Here is a 19181-nt window from a genome sequence, read left to right as displayed (position 1 = left end):
TATATGTGCACACATCCTGATATTTGTAAGCAATTTAAAGAGATTATATAACGATTTAAGGAGTCTCCGTTCAGACCTAAACCTACAATAGCATACCGAAGCGCCCCTGTTGACATAAACAATGCTGATAAATGTGGCAAATATTTTTCTGGAGAGATAACAGGGTACTTGCTAAAAAAGTTAAGTAATTTGGTGGCTTTACATAAAACCATCTGCGTCAAAACCGCTTACTCGAACTGTCCGTCAAAGAGGCCGACCACCACGCCTCTTCAACACTACTGAACACGGGCAGTGTTGAATGTGATCCAGTACATTGCGCTTTTTGTATAAATGGAGAAGTGACTTCTACATACCTCTGAAAAGAATCTCTTTTCCGAGGCTGACAGCCAAAAACAACATCTGGAGCTTCATAAATCTCCTAGAAGATATTGTTATCACTGATACACGCCAACCTTTTCCAACCCCCTCCGAAATTCTTGAGGCCATAGTCTGAAGTGGAATCGACGAGGTTGCGAACGCCACCTGTATTAAAGACCTTAATTATTTTAGGACACACGTCGCGTTCAAAACGCGTGCAACTTTAATATCTGCGTGCACTCCGACGATACGACATTTTCGAATTTAAAGATTTGCAGGTGACATCTACGTTGAGGTCTTAAGATGTATGTCGCGATAGCTTTGCTTCGGCGTGGAGGGAGCGTTTCGGATTGACGTTCGCGCGTTTACCATTTATCATTTCCAAGAACAGGAGCTCAGCGACGACAGCTGGGGTAGCACCTGCATTTTTTAATCACTGCAGTACAGGGAAAGAATTTACGCTTGCGTGGCTTAAGATGTGCGCGTGAAACGTGGCGGCTCCGGTGTGTTTGTCAGTTTCAGGGACACGATGAGAGTGTTTCAAAGTATATATTTTCTAACGGCGTCACCTGGCTGAACGTTTTGGTTTTTTATAACACAGACACTTAGAGAGACATTATTTGAGAAAGATTTAATGTAAGTTTGGAAAGAGGGGGAGCTGCATTTCGCCTCTTCATTTTCTTGGTGAATGATGGGGACGACATAATGAGGTTGTTTTGATGCTCGAGCCGATAGGACGATCTCGACTCCCTACGATGACCGACGTCCGATGATTGAAGCAGATGAGGGATGAGGGCTTCTTTTATCGCTGGATATTAAGTTTATTTACACTCTTAACATTACTCCAAGTAATTACATCAGGATGGAATGACGGTTACTTTGTCACGCTGAACGCAGCATCCTGTTCGACCATGATCTATACTGAACTAGATCCCTCTCGACCGACCCCGGACAAAACCCAGCACTCTGGTTTTGATCCTAAAACCACGCTGCAAAGGGGGCGTAACATGTACAACGTCATCAAGAAATGTCTGGTTATAGTTACTCTTGCCATTTACCGTGTCCTTGGGAACGCGTTTTACCAGGAGCGCCCAGTGTCGTCCAGGCTTGCGCGTGGCGCTAGAAAAAATATACGAAGCAAATAGTTCACCTGAGTCTGCACATCGAGGTGGGAGCACAAAACAGCTCGCGCACACAGACGCCCAGTTTGCGAAGCCGGTTACTGCCGGATCTAGAGCGTGCCGACGCGTTCCACTTCAGGCGAAATGCGGAAGCCTGCGGACAAAACGATCCGGGCCCGTCAGTCATGTCTGAGGAAGACGAAAACATAGATGGATATGATGATGACTACTACTACCACAGCGAAAGGCGAGGATGGAACGTGTAAATAAACAATTTCAAACGTACTTCAATGCATGGTAATGTGTTTTTTAGTGCTTACATGAAAAGCAATCCTCCAGCTTCGGTGTGGCTCAACCCTTGCGCGACTTAGTGGAAGCTATGTCAATTTTTTTAATTTGTGCTCAGTAAAACAATACTTCTCGCGCCTGTCTCCTCTAGATAAAGCAGTGGAAAAAAAGGGGAGGAGCATTTAAAATTTTTCTAATATAAGTACCCCTCCCCCATACTTTGGGCATCTAATAAAAAAATATAATCTAATAAATACTGTATATGACACAACACTTCATCACACCTTCATTTGGATATTGGCCCTGCAGCTCCATTTCCATCTTTCCAGTGCGGCATTAGCACAAACCAATATTGTAGTGGCCACGTCTCTACCAGAATAACATATGTGAGTAAACGCCCAGAAGATGTATTTTCGATTAGTTTGACGCAGTTGGAACGAACTAGTTTATATTCACAGAGATATTTCAACCGCATCACGCATTTATATGACACAAACGCGAGAGGAAGCGACTCAACTTATCACGGCCTACTTCCACAACACCATTGAGAAGTCTTTTCCGAAGGTGTGTGTCGCCGTGTGCCTCTCCGACATCATACAGAGACACACACAAAGTATGGATACGAATGCATAAACTTAAAGGACAACGCCCACATGGACGCCCCTGGTCAGTACAACAATGGACATGCTTAACGACCAGGCTAATGCACTTGCTTAATATTTCCAACAACAGTTCAATTCTGCACACTACATTTTTCCATGAAACAAAAGATATAAGCCAAATAGAAGTGTCTGCGCGATAAAACGGAAGCACGCACTTTCTACAAGTCTGCGATTTCGCTTTGTGAGCTCAACGCTATTCGGTTCACGTACAAACGTTCAGCTCCAGGGGTATAGAATAAGGCAAACGCTCTATAAACACTTCTTACATATATACAATTATGTGGACTTCGGGGCGGCCTCCCAGGACTTAGAGGGAGGGCATAGTAATTGGCGTTTTTGTTTTAGGGGAAGGATGCCTCGTGCCCTCAAGTTATTAGCCCATCACTCTAACAGCCTGCCTATGTAAGCTTCTTGAGAATATAATGAACAAGGTACTCATATTCATAAAATATAGTGGTCTTTTTAAGAGCTGCGAGGCAGCCTTGCTGCCAAAACGATTTACCGACGATACTTGCGGCCTTACAATCATACATCAAAGATGCTTTCATGCACAAGCAGCACTGCGCGACGGTATTCGTCGACCTTACGAAAGCGTATAACACTGCTTGGCGGTAGGGCATCCTGAAGATCTTAGTCTTTTAGTGTAACCGGTGACATGCGTGTGTAGTCGATGTAGTGTACGACAGGCGTAGTTTTTGTGATAGTTCTACTCAAACACCAGTTCCGGCAATTTTCTATAACCACACGTCTTAAATAAGAGTCCATGTAGTGACAACACTTAGGAATTCATAATTGTGCACAACATCACCGGGGACTAACCTTTCTGACAAAGAATCGATAACTTAATGCACGTTCTACCGATTAGAAATTATGACTACCCGGCTTCGCTAGTTATTAGCCTCTGCTAGACCGTAAATACTCATCAGGCATGTTCGTAATGATTTTGTCAGTACAGATTTACTTCTAACATCTTGGGCGACACAATAGCAATCCCTTTAGAGAGGTGCTGCCCATATCCCCGCAGCCGACTAAGGCGTGGAAGTCGAAAGTCGCACCAAGGAAGTAGGCTAAACATTCTGCACGAAGGGACGAGGACACTGCCACTCAAAAGCAGTGACTCCGCCTGAACAGAGACGGCAATTAGGTTTTCATCATCGTCATCATCACCACCACCAAAACCACCACCATCATCGCCACCCCTTCATCTAACGAAGACGATGGTTGAACAAGAAGCTTTCTCTTAATACATTTTTTTGCTGGCCAATCCCACACTGCGACTATGCCTACTCTGGAGGCACATACCGCTTTTCTAGAATACCCACCGCAACTCTCGGGTATGCACTCAATAGGCCTAACGTTTGGGTGTACAGCCCGAATCGGTACCTGCTGAAACATATTGAAATGGAGCAATCGGACAGACGCCGCCTTCATAACATGAGCGACACAACTTCTTTCCCGGTGCCGGGAACGGTGTTTTCTTCCTCTTTACCAACGATTATTCGTCATCATCGCACGAGAAAGGTGGCTTTTCTGCATGGAGTGTTGTCGTACAACGCCCTCACTGGGGACACTAAAACTTCGAATGTGCAGCTTCCCTTCTCATGGCAGTGCTTTCAACAGTGATTACTCTGTAGTTATTTAGCGAAATGTACAGTAATTTTGCGCAGCTGAAATTGGGGGTGAAATCTTGCTTTGCGCACAGTTTCAAGACTCGCATGTTCTGCGACTTTGTTCCTGAGGCATGCAAACTATCCCATACAAATGCATGGGGAGTAAGATTTGACAGAGAATTACACAAAAAATATTCAAAATCCTGGAAAGTTATTTTAGCGTTTTCATCTTCAGGTAAGCGTCTTGCTTTATGCCAACTATCACTTTCCTGAAGTGGTTTTCGCTATGTTCCTGAGAGGTCAGAATTTTGAGCGAGAAACCTGGGTATGGCTTTGGTAATGCTGCATCCCGCCATAAAAACGGAATCATTTTCAAATAGGAGATGGACACGAACGGCAGAGGCAAGCGCAATCAGAGAGTTCCGCCAGAGAGAGAGAGCAACATTTCCTGCGAGGCGCAGTCATAGTAGATGCCTCTTAGGTGGAGTAGGTTCGTAAAGTTCTCTTGGGCTGCCCTAGTGGTGGTCCTAGTGTAGCTGAAGCTCGCGCGAGGAGCTCCCGGTCACCTCTAGCCAGGTATTGGGAGCGTTGCTTAAACAGAAAGCGGTAAAAAAGGGCATAACCACATAGCGTATTTCATGGTATCTCGAGCACGAGATGGCGGGAAGCGTGGGTGTGGATAAATTTTAGAATAGTTCTGGCGGAGTGCGTGTCCTATGGGGAGGCAATTTGCTTGCAATTTTCTTCATAATCTGGCTAGCGGCGTTGGGAGAGACGAGTGATAGGGTGGTAGTGTGCGGCAATGTCGCTGTAAGTAAGCAGGGGTTCGCGGGCATTTTGTGTCCCGTGCTGTGAGACCTCTACGTCTGGGGCTCGGTTAGTGACTCTTCCAGTAGTCAGGAAACCCGTTTCCGTATCACCAAAGCACACGTGGCTGGGGGTGAACTGCAGGACAACTTAAAAATAAAATGCATGAAAGGCCGCGGTGGTAGGTCAGCGCTCCTGTGTTTCCAGCCGCCTTCTTTTTGTCCGTCGGATAGCTGCGCTGTATTTCCCCTGATCATGTGAAGGATGACGTCGCGACGACGAGAGGAAAGATTTTAAGCATGGAGGAAGAAAAATGTTGGGAGGGAGCATGACGTCAGGCGGCCCAGCTTCGGCAAGCCAACCTCCTCTGAAGCCGCTTTCTCCTCTTCTTGGGCTCCTCCCGCACAATGCATTATGGAAAATCCACCACGCTCAGGCCCGCGGTAGCATTTAGTGGCTCCGGCTGGCTGCCGGTGGAGGTGGAGGCGAGCGCCGTCGCCGAAGGCGCCGTACAAGATTGTTCGCCAGCGTTGCGCTCCAAGCTTCGTATCGGGGAAGTACTGCCGCTGTCGCTGTTCAAAGCAAGGCGAGACTTCGATCGCATTCTTAAGAAGCACCCACACGAGCTGCAAGCCGAATTTCACTTCTGACGTTGGATCGCTCGAACGCGCCGCCGTAAACATTCACAAGCATGGAGCGGCCTACAGCTGCGCGGTGTTTGCCAGGTGTGCTGTGACGTTTGCGTTTGGCATTCTGCTGAGTTATCGCGCGTAACGAGTGTCGTGTCGGCGGGGAGGTGGTGAGACTAGCTTTAATTTCGCTCGCGCGCGCTTTTGCATACGTTCGCCTTTTCGGTGCTCCGGCGTGGTGGTACGTTTTATCTACTTCAGTGCACTGGAAAACAAAGGGTTCAGAACCCTTATGTTGGGTGAGACCACCTCGCGTCGCAAGCAGTACGCCGGCTGTTTGTCCGCTGAGGACCCCTCGATCGGTGCGATACGTATATGAAAAAAAAAAACATGCTAGATTACGCCTGGGAGGGACCTTGCTGAATTGTGGACTGACTGCACCTTGGCAATAGATGGTTAAAAAAAGGGTTGAAATAGTTGATTTTATTTTCAACTTTGTCTGAGCGGCAAAGTTGAAAAGATCATCTTCACTTCTGCACGCGGCGGAGGCACACAACTCTCCGACTGCGGCGTGAACTTCGACGGGTCCGAAAGCTCAGTAAACAAAGATGTTTTCTGCCTCTCCCGTCCGACCACTTTGCCCGCGCGATCAGGCCGCTGCGCGTTTCGGGTTGCAGGCAGAGCTGCGCGCAACGACTCGTCACCGAAAGTCGAATACGCGGACGGCCCGGCAACCAAACGGATAGACGCACGCACGCAGCGTCGGCGAAGGGCCACATGAGGCGCAAAGAACTACCGCTTGCCTGTCACGTGAATAGAACATCTCCCATCAGTCTTTCCTTTTTATTTTTTATGACTAGGCTTCACGATTGTCACGTGATGCTCCCTCCTAAACTTTTCTTTCCTCCATGATTTTAAGTCAAGAGCACAAAGAGCCGGGAGGTGGAGGGGAGATTCCGAAGCAGAGTGAGGAAAAGGCTTGAGTTCTCCAGGACGAGCAGGGCAGATGTGGCGCTGCGGGAGCATTGACGTCGCGATCGAGCCTCGGTGCGAGCGTACCGTAGCCGCACCAGTTCCAGTCTCCCCGAGGCACCACCAACCTGCGTTTTTGCTGCCCTAGCAGCAACGGGCGAGTGCCTTTGTGTGGCGTTATTCCCCGTTCCGTCGACACATTGCTTGACGCCACCCACAACGGCGAAGCTTCATTGCTCCCGTGCTGCAGGGCTACGGCGGGAGCAGCCGGCGAGCTCCGACCTCTAGAAAGGGCAGTACCAGTGGTGTGTCTTCACCACGACTCACTGAGCACGAGCTCCACTGTACTACAGCAAACCCGCGACGGCCACGAGCCAACGTTACCACAACAGTGACTGGGTAGGTCTAGTTAGGCTCTCATTGCATAGCTCATTGCATAGCATCGCGTCGAGAGTTCAGTGGATAAATAGATCGAGTTTCGTCGGTTCGTCTGTGTTTTTAATTGTTTAGGAGCGCCTTCTATTTGTCTTTTATGTTGCTGTATTGGCCTCGCGGTTCTGTTTCTGTAATTATTTATGTTGTTGGAATTATAACTTTGAATATTATAATGTTTTCTGGGGAATTCCCCAAACTCCGATAAGTTTGTCTTTTCCAACCGACTAGAGCATTCTGTGTCTGTGTCCATCCTTTCCTGCCAACAAAGGTGGCATATGACCTACCTCGCGCTCAATTTTCACTCCTTTTTTTAAACACCGTTTGAGTAATTAAAAGAAGAAGGTAACTTTACTTCCATGAGAAATCCCTACTCCGGAGCTCATGGGATGCTCGACAGGGCCATCTCTGCGAGTTTAACCAGTGTCCTTTGCACTTCTGCGCCGGAGCCGCCCAGCCTGTTTTCCCACGAAGTGGAAAATTATCGCTTTAAGTAATTGCAAGTCGTGTTTCAACGCGCTGCGATATAAAGTGTTACCCCCAAAGGCTATATCGTTTTCCAAAGCCGTGAGCATGGTCAATGAACTTGATCACTATCACCAGAAAAAGTCATTTGACCCCAAATACACTACAATCGGACACACAGCCTTCAGAATATCAGGCAGTTATAAAACAGCAGCGACACCACGGCATTGAACGCGCAGTTACACTTGAACGATCACTATTGAGCTTCGCATTTTTTTCCTTGAACGGTTTCGGCCCTGGTGGTGTCAAATAATGCCATCACACGAAAGTTCCTCTAGCGCATAAGGAATGAAACCAATACTGTTAGTTTTCGGGGGAATATTCTAAATGATGCCTTTTGAGACAGACATCACGGCTGTTGCTTTTCAGCTAAACTGAACGCAACAAAGAAGAAGAAGCTTCCCTGAAAAGAACATTTTGGCATTTAGTAAAAAATAGCGGAGGTCCTAGTTTCATTCCGAAACCCGCCGCGGTGGCTCAGTGGCTAAGGCATTGCGCGGCTGAGCACGAGGACGCGGGTTCTATTCCCGGCAGCGGCGGCCGCGTTTCTCATGGAGGCGAAAAGCAAAAACGCCCGCGTGGACGAGATTTCGGCTCATGTTAAAGATCCCCAGGTGGTCAAAATCAAACTGGAACCCTCCACTACGGAGCGCCTCATCGACTGCGTTGCGTTGGCGCATTAAACCCTACAACTGACCATGTTTTATTGGAAAGCTTGTAAATCTACAAATACAGGAACTATGAAGCTCATTTTCTTCTTTGGCGACTCATGTGGTGATATGGCTTAGGAAAACATGCAAAAGAGATTTTTCTGGTCAACGCGGTGGCTGGCAGTAGTGGCAGAGGAGTTTGCACATTGGTGAGGAAAAACCTCACGTACGTCGAGCACGAGTTGTTGGGCAAGAGCACAATTGAGCACACCATGGTAGAAGTGCTTACGGGGAAAAAGAAGAAGGAAAGCACTTTTCTGGTAAACTTGTACAGTAGCCCGTCACACGGAAAGCAGAAATTCAAAGCACTGTTACACAAGGCATGCAACGTCGCGGGGCCCGACAGCAGGCTGGTAATCTGCGGGGACTTCAACGCGCCCGATCAAGCCTGGGGTTACCACAAAACATTGGCAAAGGGCAGGGACTTAATGCAAGATGCTACTGACTTGGGTCTAAATCTAATAACCGACCCAGCATACCCTACCAGAATCGGCAACTCGATCACCCGAGACACAACGCCCGATCTCACTTTCGTCAGGGGTAACGGCAGCGGTACGGGGGACTTTGAATGGCGAAACACGGGGCACGTGTTGGGCAGTGACTACTACATTGTGGAGGTCACTGTCCCGCTCGGTGGCGACGAAGAAGTCGGCAGAAGCTTTCGGAAACATCGACTTACGGATTGGGAAGCCCTTCGGAGGTTGTTACCCGAGGAGAAGACCGAAATTACAGACATTGAGGAGTGGTCCACCCAGATTGTAAAGAAGGCAGAAGAGGCCACCAAGGAAGTCGAGACGGACGAGCGTATCGAAAGGGTCGACAGCCGCCTGGCTCACCTCATCGCAGCCAAGCAGTCCATCCTGGCGAGATGGAAGACGCAGCGGACAAACAGAAAGCTACGCAAGAAGGTCGCCGAACTCAACGGAGAGATCGAGTCCCACAGCAGAGTGCTTTGCACTCAGCAGTGGAATGAGGCTTGTAACGCGGCGGACGGCCAGATGCCCTGCGGCAAGACGTGGAGTATGCTGAGACATCTTTTGGATGAGACCTCGACCAAGACGCACCAGCACAACAACGTGGCCAACATCGTCCACAGGGCACTGACCGAGCACGGGGAAGATGGGGTGAAGAAACGCCTTGACAATAAGTATCTGCCGGTCACTCCCACAGAGACGCACCCGGACTACCAAGGCGAAGCAAACGAGTGGCTAGATCGAGACATTGAAGTATGGGAAGTGAGGGTTGCTCTGCACGATCTCAACAGCAAATCCGCCGCTGGTCCCGACCGGGTTACAAATAGAGCGCTGAAAAATCTTAATGAAGTGGTCATCGAGAACCTCACGGCATACTTCAACAAATGCTGGCGAGCCGGGTCACTGCCCCGGCAATGGAAAGCTCCGAAGCCCATCTTGATTCCCAAACCGGGCGAGCCACCCAACATTGAGAACCTCCGGCCGATCTCGCTTACATCCTGTGTGGGCAAAGCGTTGGAGCATGTTCTCATGAACAGGTGCCAGAGGTACCTGGAAGATTCGGGGCTCTATCCAAACACCGTAATCGGTTTTCGAAACAAGCTCGGAACTCAGGACGCCATGCTACTACTATAAAATGAAATCCTCGATGACACTACCAACACGCAAGACAACAGAGCCATCTTGGGTTTAGACCTGCAGAGTGCTTTCGACAAAGTGAGGCACTCTGCAATCCTGGCCCAGGTGTCGCGGCTAAACATGGGCAACAGAACCTATGCGTACATCAAGGATTTCTTGACGGGGCGGACCACCGAGATCAACGCCGCGGACCTGCGGCTCAAAGAGAAGAAGCTCGGCAGTGTCGGGACCCCCCAGGGCTCGGTCATCTCGCCATTACTTTTCAACCTTGTAATGATTGGGGTGGCCGAGCGGCTCTCGCGAGTCGCGGGGGTCCGACACACCATCTATGCCGATGACATAACGCTATGGGTCCCAGATGGAAGCGACGGACACATCGAGGGTGCATTGCAAGAGGCGGATGATGCTATCGAAGAGCAGCTGGGCGGGTCCGGGCTGGTCTGCTCTCCAAGCAAGTCCGAGCTGCTGGTGATTCCACCGAAAGATGCCGCTAAGAAGGCGAAAGGCAACGATCCTGCGAGAGAGCAAGAGAAAATCAAGATCAGGACGAGCGGCGGTCACACGATCCCGGAGGTAGCGAAGATCCGAGTGCTGGGTATGCTGATTGAGCGCAAACGAGTGAACGGCGAGACGGTGAACCGTCTCGCGGCCAAAGTCACCACGGCAATTCGCCTCATAAAGAGGGTGTCAAACAGAAAAGCAGGCATGAAGGAAGAAAGCCTCACCCGGCTAGTGCAATCCTTCGCTATAAGCCACATTACGTACGTTGCTGCTTTCCACAACTGGAGGCAATGCGAGCGTAGTAAGATCAACGCGCTCATACGCAAAGCGTACAAGGCAGCACTCGGACTTCTCGACTGGACAAGCACCGAAACGTTCCTGGCCCTGGGAGTGCATAACACCTTGGAAGAAATCGCCGAGGCGCAGAGGACCGCCCAGCTCGTGCGGCTATCGGAAACAAGAACGGGTAAACAAGTGCTGCGTGACCTAGGCCTGTAGCCAAAGGAACGGGGACCCGAGAATACAGACGTGCATGCACCAGAAGCAATTAGCAGACGGTTGCGGGTATGTCCTGTGCCAAGAAATATGAACCCCGAGTTCAACAAGGAGCGGCGGCGGCAAGGGCCAAGGCGCTCATCGATCTCCATGCCAAAGACAGGGGTGCTGTGTTTGTGGATGCGGCAGAGTATCCAGACGGCAGAAGAGCATTCGCCGCAGCAGTTGTAGGGGCAGCGACCGGTGCTACACGGACGGCGGCGAGTGTGCGGACTCGAGCGGCGCATCGAGCAGAGGAAGTGGCCATTGCCCTAGCCATTGCCGACCCCGAGTGCACGACTGTGCTCTGTGATTCTAGGACGGCAGTGAAAAACTACGCCAGAGGAAGAGTGTGTGGTGAAGCCGCACGTGTGTTGCGTGCGGTCGATCTCGCGAGTGAAAGTAGGTCTGTTGCGATTAAGTGGTTTCCAGCGCACATGGGCAGTGATGTCTCGGATAGCGGCAACGCAAACCACAACGAGACGGCGAACGCGGCGGCGCGAGGACTAACCAACCGTGCCGCTGCTACTGCGGTCGACCCGACGTGGTGGTGGGAAACCAAGGACAGGATGACATCTTACAATGGAATCGTGAAGTGGTACAGACTAGATAGAAGGACTATGCCACCACCTCATCCGGGCTTGACCCGTGAGGAAGCAGTAATATATCGACAACTACATACAGGGTCGTTACTCACCCCGGTTCTGCTGAAGCACATATGTCCGAGTGTTTATGTAAGTGACCTTTGTTGTGTGTGCCGAAAGGAGAGAGCCACTGCGGCTCACATCCTTTGGGACTGTGCCAAGAACCCGCAGCAAGCTACAACGATCACAACGATCCCGCCGCGGCTCGAGGCCGCAATGCGGTGCTACGATCAAGAAGTCCAAGCCCAGGCCGTCCAGCAGATCTCGGCGGCCCTCGAAAGGCAACGACCGAGTGAAACCGGAGGGAGGCTGCCACCCCAAAACAGGGGCAGGCGCAGTCGACCAAAGGCAGTAGTGAGGCCGCGGCCGGAGTAGAGGCGCCAACAGCCGGGAAGACGTCATGGCCGCGTCACGGTGGCGCCTACCTTACATGAGAGGGCTAATCGTTCTGCAGGCATTTTCAATAAAGTTGCTTCGCTCGCTCGTCAACATGAAGTTTTCAATTGACAGATGTTCTAATTAATTACGTGAATAATAAATCCCTTAATAACAGCACAACCAGCCCTATTTTTGTTTGTGGGCTACTGGCACAGTCAATTTTGAGAAAACACACAGAAGACATTGTTTAGCTTGAAATAAAAAAAAGGGTTAACATTGTTTACTTTGTCAAAATCATCTTGTGATTTTGACAGTTTTTTTAATCATTCGTAATTATAACGGTGCGCACAACACCAATTTAGAGTTTGAACCTTTTTAATCATTCGCAATTGTCACTCCGTAAACCGACAGGTTTAGAGTCAGACGCTATCTAGCGATTATACAGAGTGAGAAGTGAGCTCCGTTAAAGATGCAACAATGAACCATTTCTCTTGAATATTTATTCGGTGTGTATGCTTTAAAAGCCGTTAATTTTTTCGCAAGCTGTTTATAGTTTGCTTTGGCCAGCCTCTGCGCCTGGAAGCGCATTGGTTTCGGGACCACCGCCGATGTCATCTCGAGACGCTGGTGGCAGGCCTAGGACGTCCGTTGGGCGGGGTTTGTGGCGGGCCTGTTCCGACAGCTCGTACAGGAGTCGCTTGATCTGAACGTTGATGGCGTCACGCACGAGGGGTTCAAGCCGCCTCTTGACAGTAATCTCCACGAAGGTCTGAACCGCCTTCAGGAAGGCGCGGAAGGCTCTGGGCACCTGGCCAATTGGCCTCAGTCGGAGTTCAAATCCCACGAGCTTCTTGATTCTGAAGTTCGTCACCTTGATGAGTGTCGGACTAACCCTGTGGGTAAGAAAGAAAAAACAGCAAAACAAAGGTGTTAGAGAAGATTCAGGGTAGTCTCAAAAATCTATAACCGCAAAAGCAAAGTGGCGTAACTGACCCGCGGACCACCTAGCGTACATACATACACACGAGAGGCACACCGAACGTTTGACTGACCAACCAGTTCAGTCAGCGCGCTGCAAAAAACGCACAGTGCACACTAAACTACATTGGTTTCTTGCCTCATAGGCGCAGTGAGACGGTTTTTTAAACTTAAAAAGGTAAGTTTAAAATCATTGATATTATGTTTTCGCTTCAATTGGCAGTAATGAGGTATACAGCACAGTTCATAGCTTTGGAAAACTTGTGGACAAAGTAAGTAAAAACGCCTAGTTTTAGTGCGCTTCCAAACTTTATGCCGCCATTACTTGAATTTCAGAGGTATAAAATAGGTTCTCGCATGGAAGGGTTGCTAGTACAAACAAATGCGTCGATGTTTTCATGAGCTTTGGGAACTAAAATATACCTGCACAAGACTTAAACACATCTTTGCTGCTTTAAATACATTTCTCACGTCGTAAAGTTGTTACATTTGGTATACTGCCGTACGATTACTAATTAAAAATAAAAAAATACTCAATAGCCTGCTTATGGAAGCGTTCATCCCGCCTAAGGTGAACTAAAAGCCCATTGTCTAACCTGGCTCGTCCTAGAAACAGATCTCGTAATTTGTAGCAGTTGCACAAAAAACAAGGCTATACAAGTAGCGCCCTGTCCAAAGCTACGCTCACAAATCTACCGATATCTGCTAATAGTGTTTCAAGTATTCTTTATACAACGGGTTATCGCCTGCAAGAATTTTTGGAACAGTTCAAGAACATTAGATTACGGTGTTTGCCGCCTACCATTAAAAAGGAAAAAGAGCGGACAGTTTTTTCCAGTCCGTTTCGCATTGGCCTTTTTTTCAGCATGTTTTAAGATGTCATGTGTTACTAGGCTGCTTTCAATGTTTGCATGAAGGTTATTCAAAGCGCCATCATTTGGCCGATTTAGGCCAAATCACCAAGCTGTATAAACTTTCTAATTTTCAGTAGCGAACACGGGAATGGGGTATAGAAGACAGCACATAAGTGGAGAAAGTAGGATTGCGCCGGCATGCCTAAAGGTGTGTTCGAACTGGTGCTGTAAGTCTAGCGCGTGTTGGCGATGCTCGAAAAGCAGAGAAAACATCTTGTCAAATTTCGGGAAAGTGGTTGAAATAAACAACTACGCATATTTGACTAAACCTAGAGCATTTTCATTACTGGCTAGTTGTAGTCACGTTATGTTACACACGTAGCCGGTTGCACAGAGAATTTCCAGGAAACTCTTGGTACACCCTGAGAGTGCTAAAATGTTCCAAATATACGTTTTGAATGCAATAAAAAATAACTCACAAAGCTACCAACCGAGATAATGAGGACATACTTCAAAGGGCGGACAGGACGTAAACAGTGGTACATCAGTTTGCATGGTTAAATTTTCCGGCTTAAGAATACGCAATGAGTACGTGGCAAACGGCCTGCGCTTTCACCTCAAAAGTGGAATTCAGGTGGTATCGGGGTGTTATCTTTTTTTACGAATTTCTTAATATTCTGTTAATGTAACCGAGGAACACAGAGCATGGCAGGACGCGAATCGCTCCTGGTTCCTTCTAGAATCTCGTTACCGGCAACATTCCATAACACTATCCCACTGCCTGCATTTGTTCCGTTCGTGCAAAATGCCAACTTTGTCAATATAATTTGGATGTTTCTCCCTGAGCTTTGTTTGTTGACGCGTTTCAGGGTATTGCTGCGTGCAGGTGCGTGATATGTTAATCTTTGCACGAGCGAGTTAGTGTATGTGTTCTCGCTTACTTACTGTGCGATCTCAAGAACAGCCCGGACATTTCTCACGTAGGACTGCACCAGGATCTTGTGCTTCTCGCCCGTGTGGAACTTAATAGTGGCGCTTGAGTTGACGAAAACGTGGCTGATGCCCAAGTTGAGGCCCAGGCGCATGCCGGTGTTATCCACGGTTACAAAGCAAGGCCCGGTGCGCCTCAAGTTGTGGAGGCCAAACATGACGGTGCCATATGTGAAGAGGGTACCGCGGTAGTTCTTGAGGAGGAATTTCTTCTGGAATGGAAGTTGCTGATTCGGTATCCTCATCGGGTCCATTCCGTTCACTTGGATGGTCTGCTGAATGAGAAGCATGAAGAGATCGCCGCCTGCCGGACTGACTCCGCCAACACCGCCCACGCCAGGGCCCCCAAGGCCGGGTGCGATCCCAGGTGCACCTCGGACTCCGGGACCAACTCCGGCTCCGGGAGCAACTCCGCCACCGATTTCGTTTCCTATTTCATTGCCTAGTCCATCACCACCACCCGGTCCCATGGAAACACCGGGGCCGATGCCACCAGGAGCGACAGGGCCGCCAGCTTCAGCCTGCCCAGGAGTGATTCCTTTCTGTGTAAGTTCACCGGCGCACCCTGAAAGAGTTTTAACGTGTTTGAGAGCGTGACATATTTGTTGCGAATTGTGCACACTAAGGACCGCCATTCCTTACATAACTTTGGGTTGTATGTGGCACATAACCACAATAAAACATGTAAGTGGTGGGCTCTGAAACAGCTGCCCGGAGAGTCATTAGCAGTTATAAAGTCAGCTGCTTGCAATGCGCCAACAAGTAAGAGTTGCCGGTGAACTATTAACCGAGGCACGTACATTGCCCAATGCGCCATTGTGTTCGGCCAGCCCGCTTTTAAAACGGCATACACACAGCCCCCTGTTTATTATAGTTAGACTTACAAAGTCTTGATTAGCCACGCCACGAACACTTCTATATAGTATGCAAATTCCTAGCGCCCCTGCACTTTCTATTCGCCAGTATAGCGTGAAATTGGGCGATTACTTAGGAGCATAGCGCGAGCAATATAGATAGCCACCAAAATGCGTCATTCCGAGATCACTTAGCGCCACACAATAAACGGCGTGCTTAACATTTGTTCACGCTTTCATCCGCGCGTTCAAGTATTACTTCGATTTAATGTAGGTGTAGAATTTGCAACCAGTTTTATTTGTGGGCGGTATTTTTGTTAAAAAATTCGGTATAGCGGAATGCAAGGCAAAAGATTCATAGGGTTAAAAATCTACGCGTGACCAGCCTTGTACACGTGCTAGACACAACGTTAAGGGCACGCGCTTTTCAGGTGCACATGTGTGGCCCCATTTATCTGCAGTCGCACAGCGAGTGTAAAACGGCAAAGGAACGAGAATTCAGAGCTGATGTGAGGCCGAGCTGTAAAAGGTGGCGCTGTCTTGGCGCCCCTGCTGCAGGCCTCTTGCTCGGGAAGGGACTCCCTTCACGGTCCTTCGCCGCTTTCCGCCTTCGACGCGGCCGTCACCAAGCCTCCGAACCCACAATAAAATTTGAACTGAGTGCAGCGCCGAGTAGGTGCAAAGAGGATGGTGAGCGAATAAATGCTGACGCTGATGATTGATGAAATGAGCAACAGGCAAGGAATGCTGCTGCTAAAGCGAGCAAAAGTGACTGCTGAAACGGGTGAGAACGCGACTGTGTCCACATGCTGCCTGGTGCCTTGGCAGCCACGTGTGCGGCTTGCGACTAATGAGAATGAGAAACTCGTTGGGAAATATTGGCCGAAAGCATACCGCGGGTGTGCGGTGCTCCGTGAGTGCGTAATATAATTTGAATATTGAACTCACAAAACTAGAAATCATCCGGGGCCAAACTCGGGTGAACACACCTGCGCGGGCTTGCCTTAATGGTTTTTGTGTCTTAACGTTAGATGGGCCAAAATTTTAATCTGGCGACAAGCGAAGAAACGCGAGTCTTTGTTCGCAAAGTGACCGCTACGTGTTAACGACGTTATACTGAGAAGCTCACCGTTGCCCTAATATCTCTAATGTTAAGCCAAAAGATGTCCCGAACTGTCACTGTAATTCACTCCAAAAGAAGGCCTCAACCTGCTACGCATGCGACCTCTAATTTTGATTAGTATATTGTGTTGGGGCTTGTCTGTGTCACTATTTAATTTCGTCCGCACTTCGGCTGCGCTGTTGTTATATAAAGATGTAAAAACACAACCCCCTGAAAGCCCTTTCACTGCGCGTACCACCCAAGCTTGTTAGACGTTAAGTCTCTGCGCTGCCGTTAAGTATTTGCGCTGAGCTCGTTAGAAGTTAGCCTCTGGGCTTTAGGCTTAAGGTAACAGCGTATGGCCTTACACAACCGCAGGTGCTTGCTGTCGTTCGCGAATGTACCTATGTACGAGTGTGCAAAAGACCGCAGCAGATTTAGTAATGTAAATATTTGATAACTGTGCTTTATGCCCTTCACAACAGGACACATTGCAATAGTAAAGGAATTTCAAAGTGCAGTTTCGTCACTCGCCGAGCAGACACCGCAAAATTTGTGGTGGGTTGCATAAGAAAGTTTCAAGCAAGACAGTCTTTGTAGTATACATAAACAAGTATTTTTGCGCTCGCTCTTCGATAGCAGCAACTACTGAATAGGGATAGAAAAAGTATCTAGGCATTTAAATTCGCGCTTCCAGCTCAATGCAAGACATACTGTAGACATACTTTAACAGATGTACTGTATCTATTCTACAAAACAAATTGTTTTGGGGAGGTGGGCGTCCGTGTCAGCACCTGAATCTTCAACCTGAAACCAGAAACAAATTTTCAACCAAAAACGAACGCCTGCTTTGGGTGGGAAGCCGCCGTTGAGACACCGAACACGTGAAGTTAGAAAATGCTAAAAACGCCCAGGCGATTTAAGTTAATTTTTGCCTTGGAATAGATACCTCCAGGAATGAAGCACGAACGAAAGGCTCGCTGCGCATCTTTTAAAATTCACAACAATCTCCAGAATTCGGAAAATACACTGAGGGTTTTTTTTTAGTTCAAGGTTTCCTCGTTTCCAGAGTCAACTTGAACTGAGTGCCGTAAATGTGCAAAATTTAAACTAATTTCGTTAAGGCTTGTTGTAATCGGAGTAATCGGAGTTACATGAAGAAGGCTAATGATTTTTTTCACGACTGTCACTCTGTCCAAAGGATTGTTATAAAGTGCGTCCTTACCGTAGGCGAAACAAACAGCTAAGATAATAAAGGCCCGCATTGTGCCGAAGTGCCGCGTCCTCCGCTGCAACGGTCTTGAGTTGTCGACCGAAAAGGACGATGTGATAGATCCGAGTGCTGAAATGCACTGCTACGGAGCAGCTGTCGAGAGCAATATATAAAACACGCTGCTGACCGGAACACAGTTGGCCAGTACACAGTTGTGCTAAATTTGAAGCGACATGCTATTGGCTAGTTCCGAAAGAAAGCCTTAGTTTTATTTTTTGACGAATTGCAGCAGGTCTTCTGTGAATCCTGAGAAACAACCCCCACCCCCATTCCTGTGCGCATTGTCCTATAGACCTTACCTGTCAAGGCATGGACGTCACCTCGGCGCACACTCAACTGTTTTCGAACGTTACGTCGCGCTAGAAGAATAGCCTGCTTTTGTAATACTTCATGTCGACAAAGAATAAGGCCAGCGCCAACGTGTGCGGGCGGTCGACGAGAATACTTTAGTGGACGAGAAAAGCCTCAAGTGTCCTTCAAATTCTTCAGCAGAAAAGGAACTTGTAAAGTAAAGGCACCTGTACGTCCTGCTAAGCAGATTTCAAGCGAATTCACGCTCGCATTTACACGTAAACGTGCGCCCATGTTTCTGGTATCTTTCCGTAAACAATTTCTGTTAAGCTCAGTGACGAGTTCTTTAGAAAATTTTTGCGCAGACACAAACAGCCTTGTGCGTATAGTTTCCAGCTGGCTGGCGAGGAGCGCTGCGCAGTAGTTCCGTCGTCGGTAACTAACTAGTAGTTTCAACGACAAAACTAGTAATTTTGTCATTCGAAACGCAGTAGTTTTGTCGTTGTATATCGCACGAGGCCATATCCACGTTTCCAAAGCTATGCGGAAATACCCAATGCAACGAATAGTCGAGATATTATAAGAGGTCAACGGCTCCTGTGCACTAACTGGTGCACCCCTGCGGTGTTGTTTCTGCCTGCGTTACGTTTTTGCCTGCCCTGTTTGTGCCTGCAATGAAAACTTCTCTATATGCCAGGTCCACAATTTTTGGCATGAATAATTGTTGTAGTGGCCACAATTTCTCCCGCCACAATTCCTCAGTGGCTGAGGCGCTGTGCTAGTGAGCCCAAGAAATCTGGATTCTTCTGGGACAGTGGCAGTGGTTCTTCGATCGAGGCAAAGAAATTGTGGCAGCGCCCCAGCGGCTCGGGTCGTCTGCTGCCGCAGCCGGGCGCTGCAAGAGCAATGGCGCTGTGGCTAAGCGACAAGCAATGAGTGCTGGCCACGCGCCGCCTGTGCGCAGGCCGCCACGAACGCACGAGCGTGGAATTAAACGGGGCCCCAGTTTTTTGGGTGCATGGCGTAGCGTTCATACGTGTCTCAGCTCATCTCTCTGTC

General features: G+C 48.7%; 1 protein-coding gene and 1 pseudogene across 1 annotated transcript; one reads left to right on the top strand and one right to left on the bottom strand.

Annotated features, from left to right (window-relative positions):
- Positions 1–9615: 9615 nt before the first annotated feature.
- Positions 9616–11777, top strand: LOC144163658 (uncharacterized; annotated as a pseudogene).
- Positions 11778–12044: 267 nt separating this feature from the next.
- LOC144163661 (uncharacterized) lies at positions 12045–17939 on the bottom strand. Its single transcript, XM_077694456.1, has 3 exons — positions 17784–17939; positions 14558–15167; positions 12045–12673 (listed from the first exon to the last, which is right to left on the bottom strand). The coding sequence occupies exons 1-3, from the start codon at positions 17821–17823 to the stop codon at positions 12328–12330; spliced, it is 996 nt and encodes a 331-aa protein (XP_077550582.1). The 5' UTR covers positions 17824–17939; the 3' UTR covers positions 12045–12327.
- Positions 17940–19181: the final 1242 nt, after the last annotated feature.

Source organism: Haemaphysalis longicornis, unplaced genomic scaffold, assembly GCF_048455015.1.
Source record: "Haemaphysalis longicornis isolate Haplotype H1 unplaced genomic scaffold, Haemaphysalis longicornis Haplotype H1 scaffold_129, whole genome shotgun sequence".
Taxonomy (NCBI): Eukaryota; Metazoa; Arthropoda; class Arachnida; order Ixodida; family Ixodidae; genus Haemaphysalis; species Haemaphysalis longicornis.
The sequence above is the reverse complement of the archived record's forward strand: the minus strand, read 5'-3'. Positions and strand labels throughout refer to the sequence as shown.

Excerpts from the sequence above, each read along its gene's own strand:
- LOC144163661 (XM_077694456.1), bottom strand. The coding sequence starts at position 17,823 with ATGCGGGCCTTTATTATCTTAGCTGTTTGTTTCGCCTACG. Across the intron at positions 15,168-17,783 it reads AGCTGTTTGTTTCGCCTACG|GGTGCGCCGGTGAACTTACA; the intron begins GTAAGGACGCAC and ends AAACTCTTTCAG. Across the intron at positions 12,674-14,557 it reads GCTGTTCTTGAGATCGCACA|GGTTAGTCCGACACTCATCA; the intron begins GTAAGTAAGCGA and ends TCTTACCCACAG.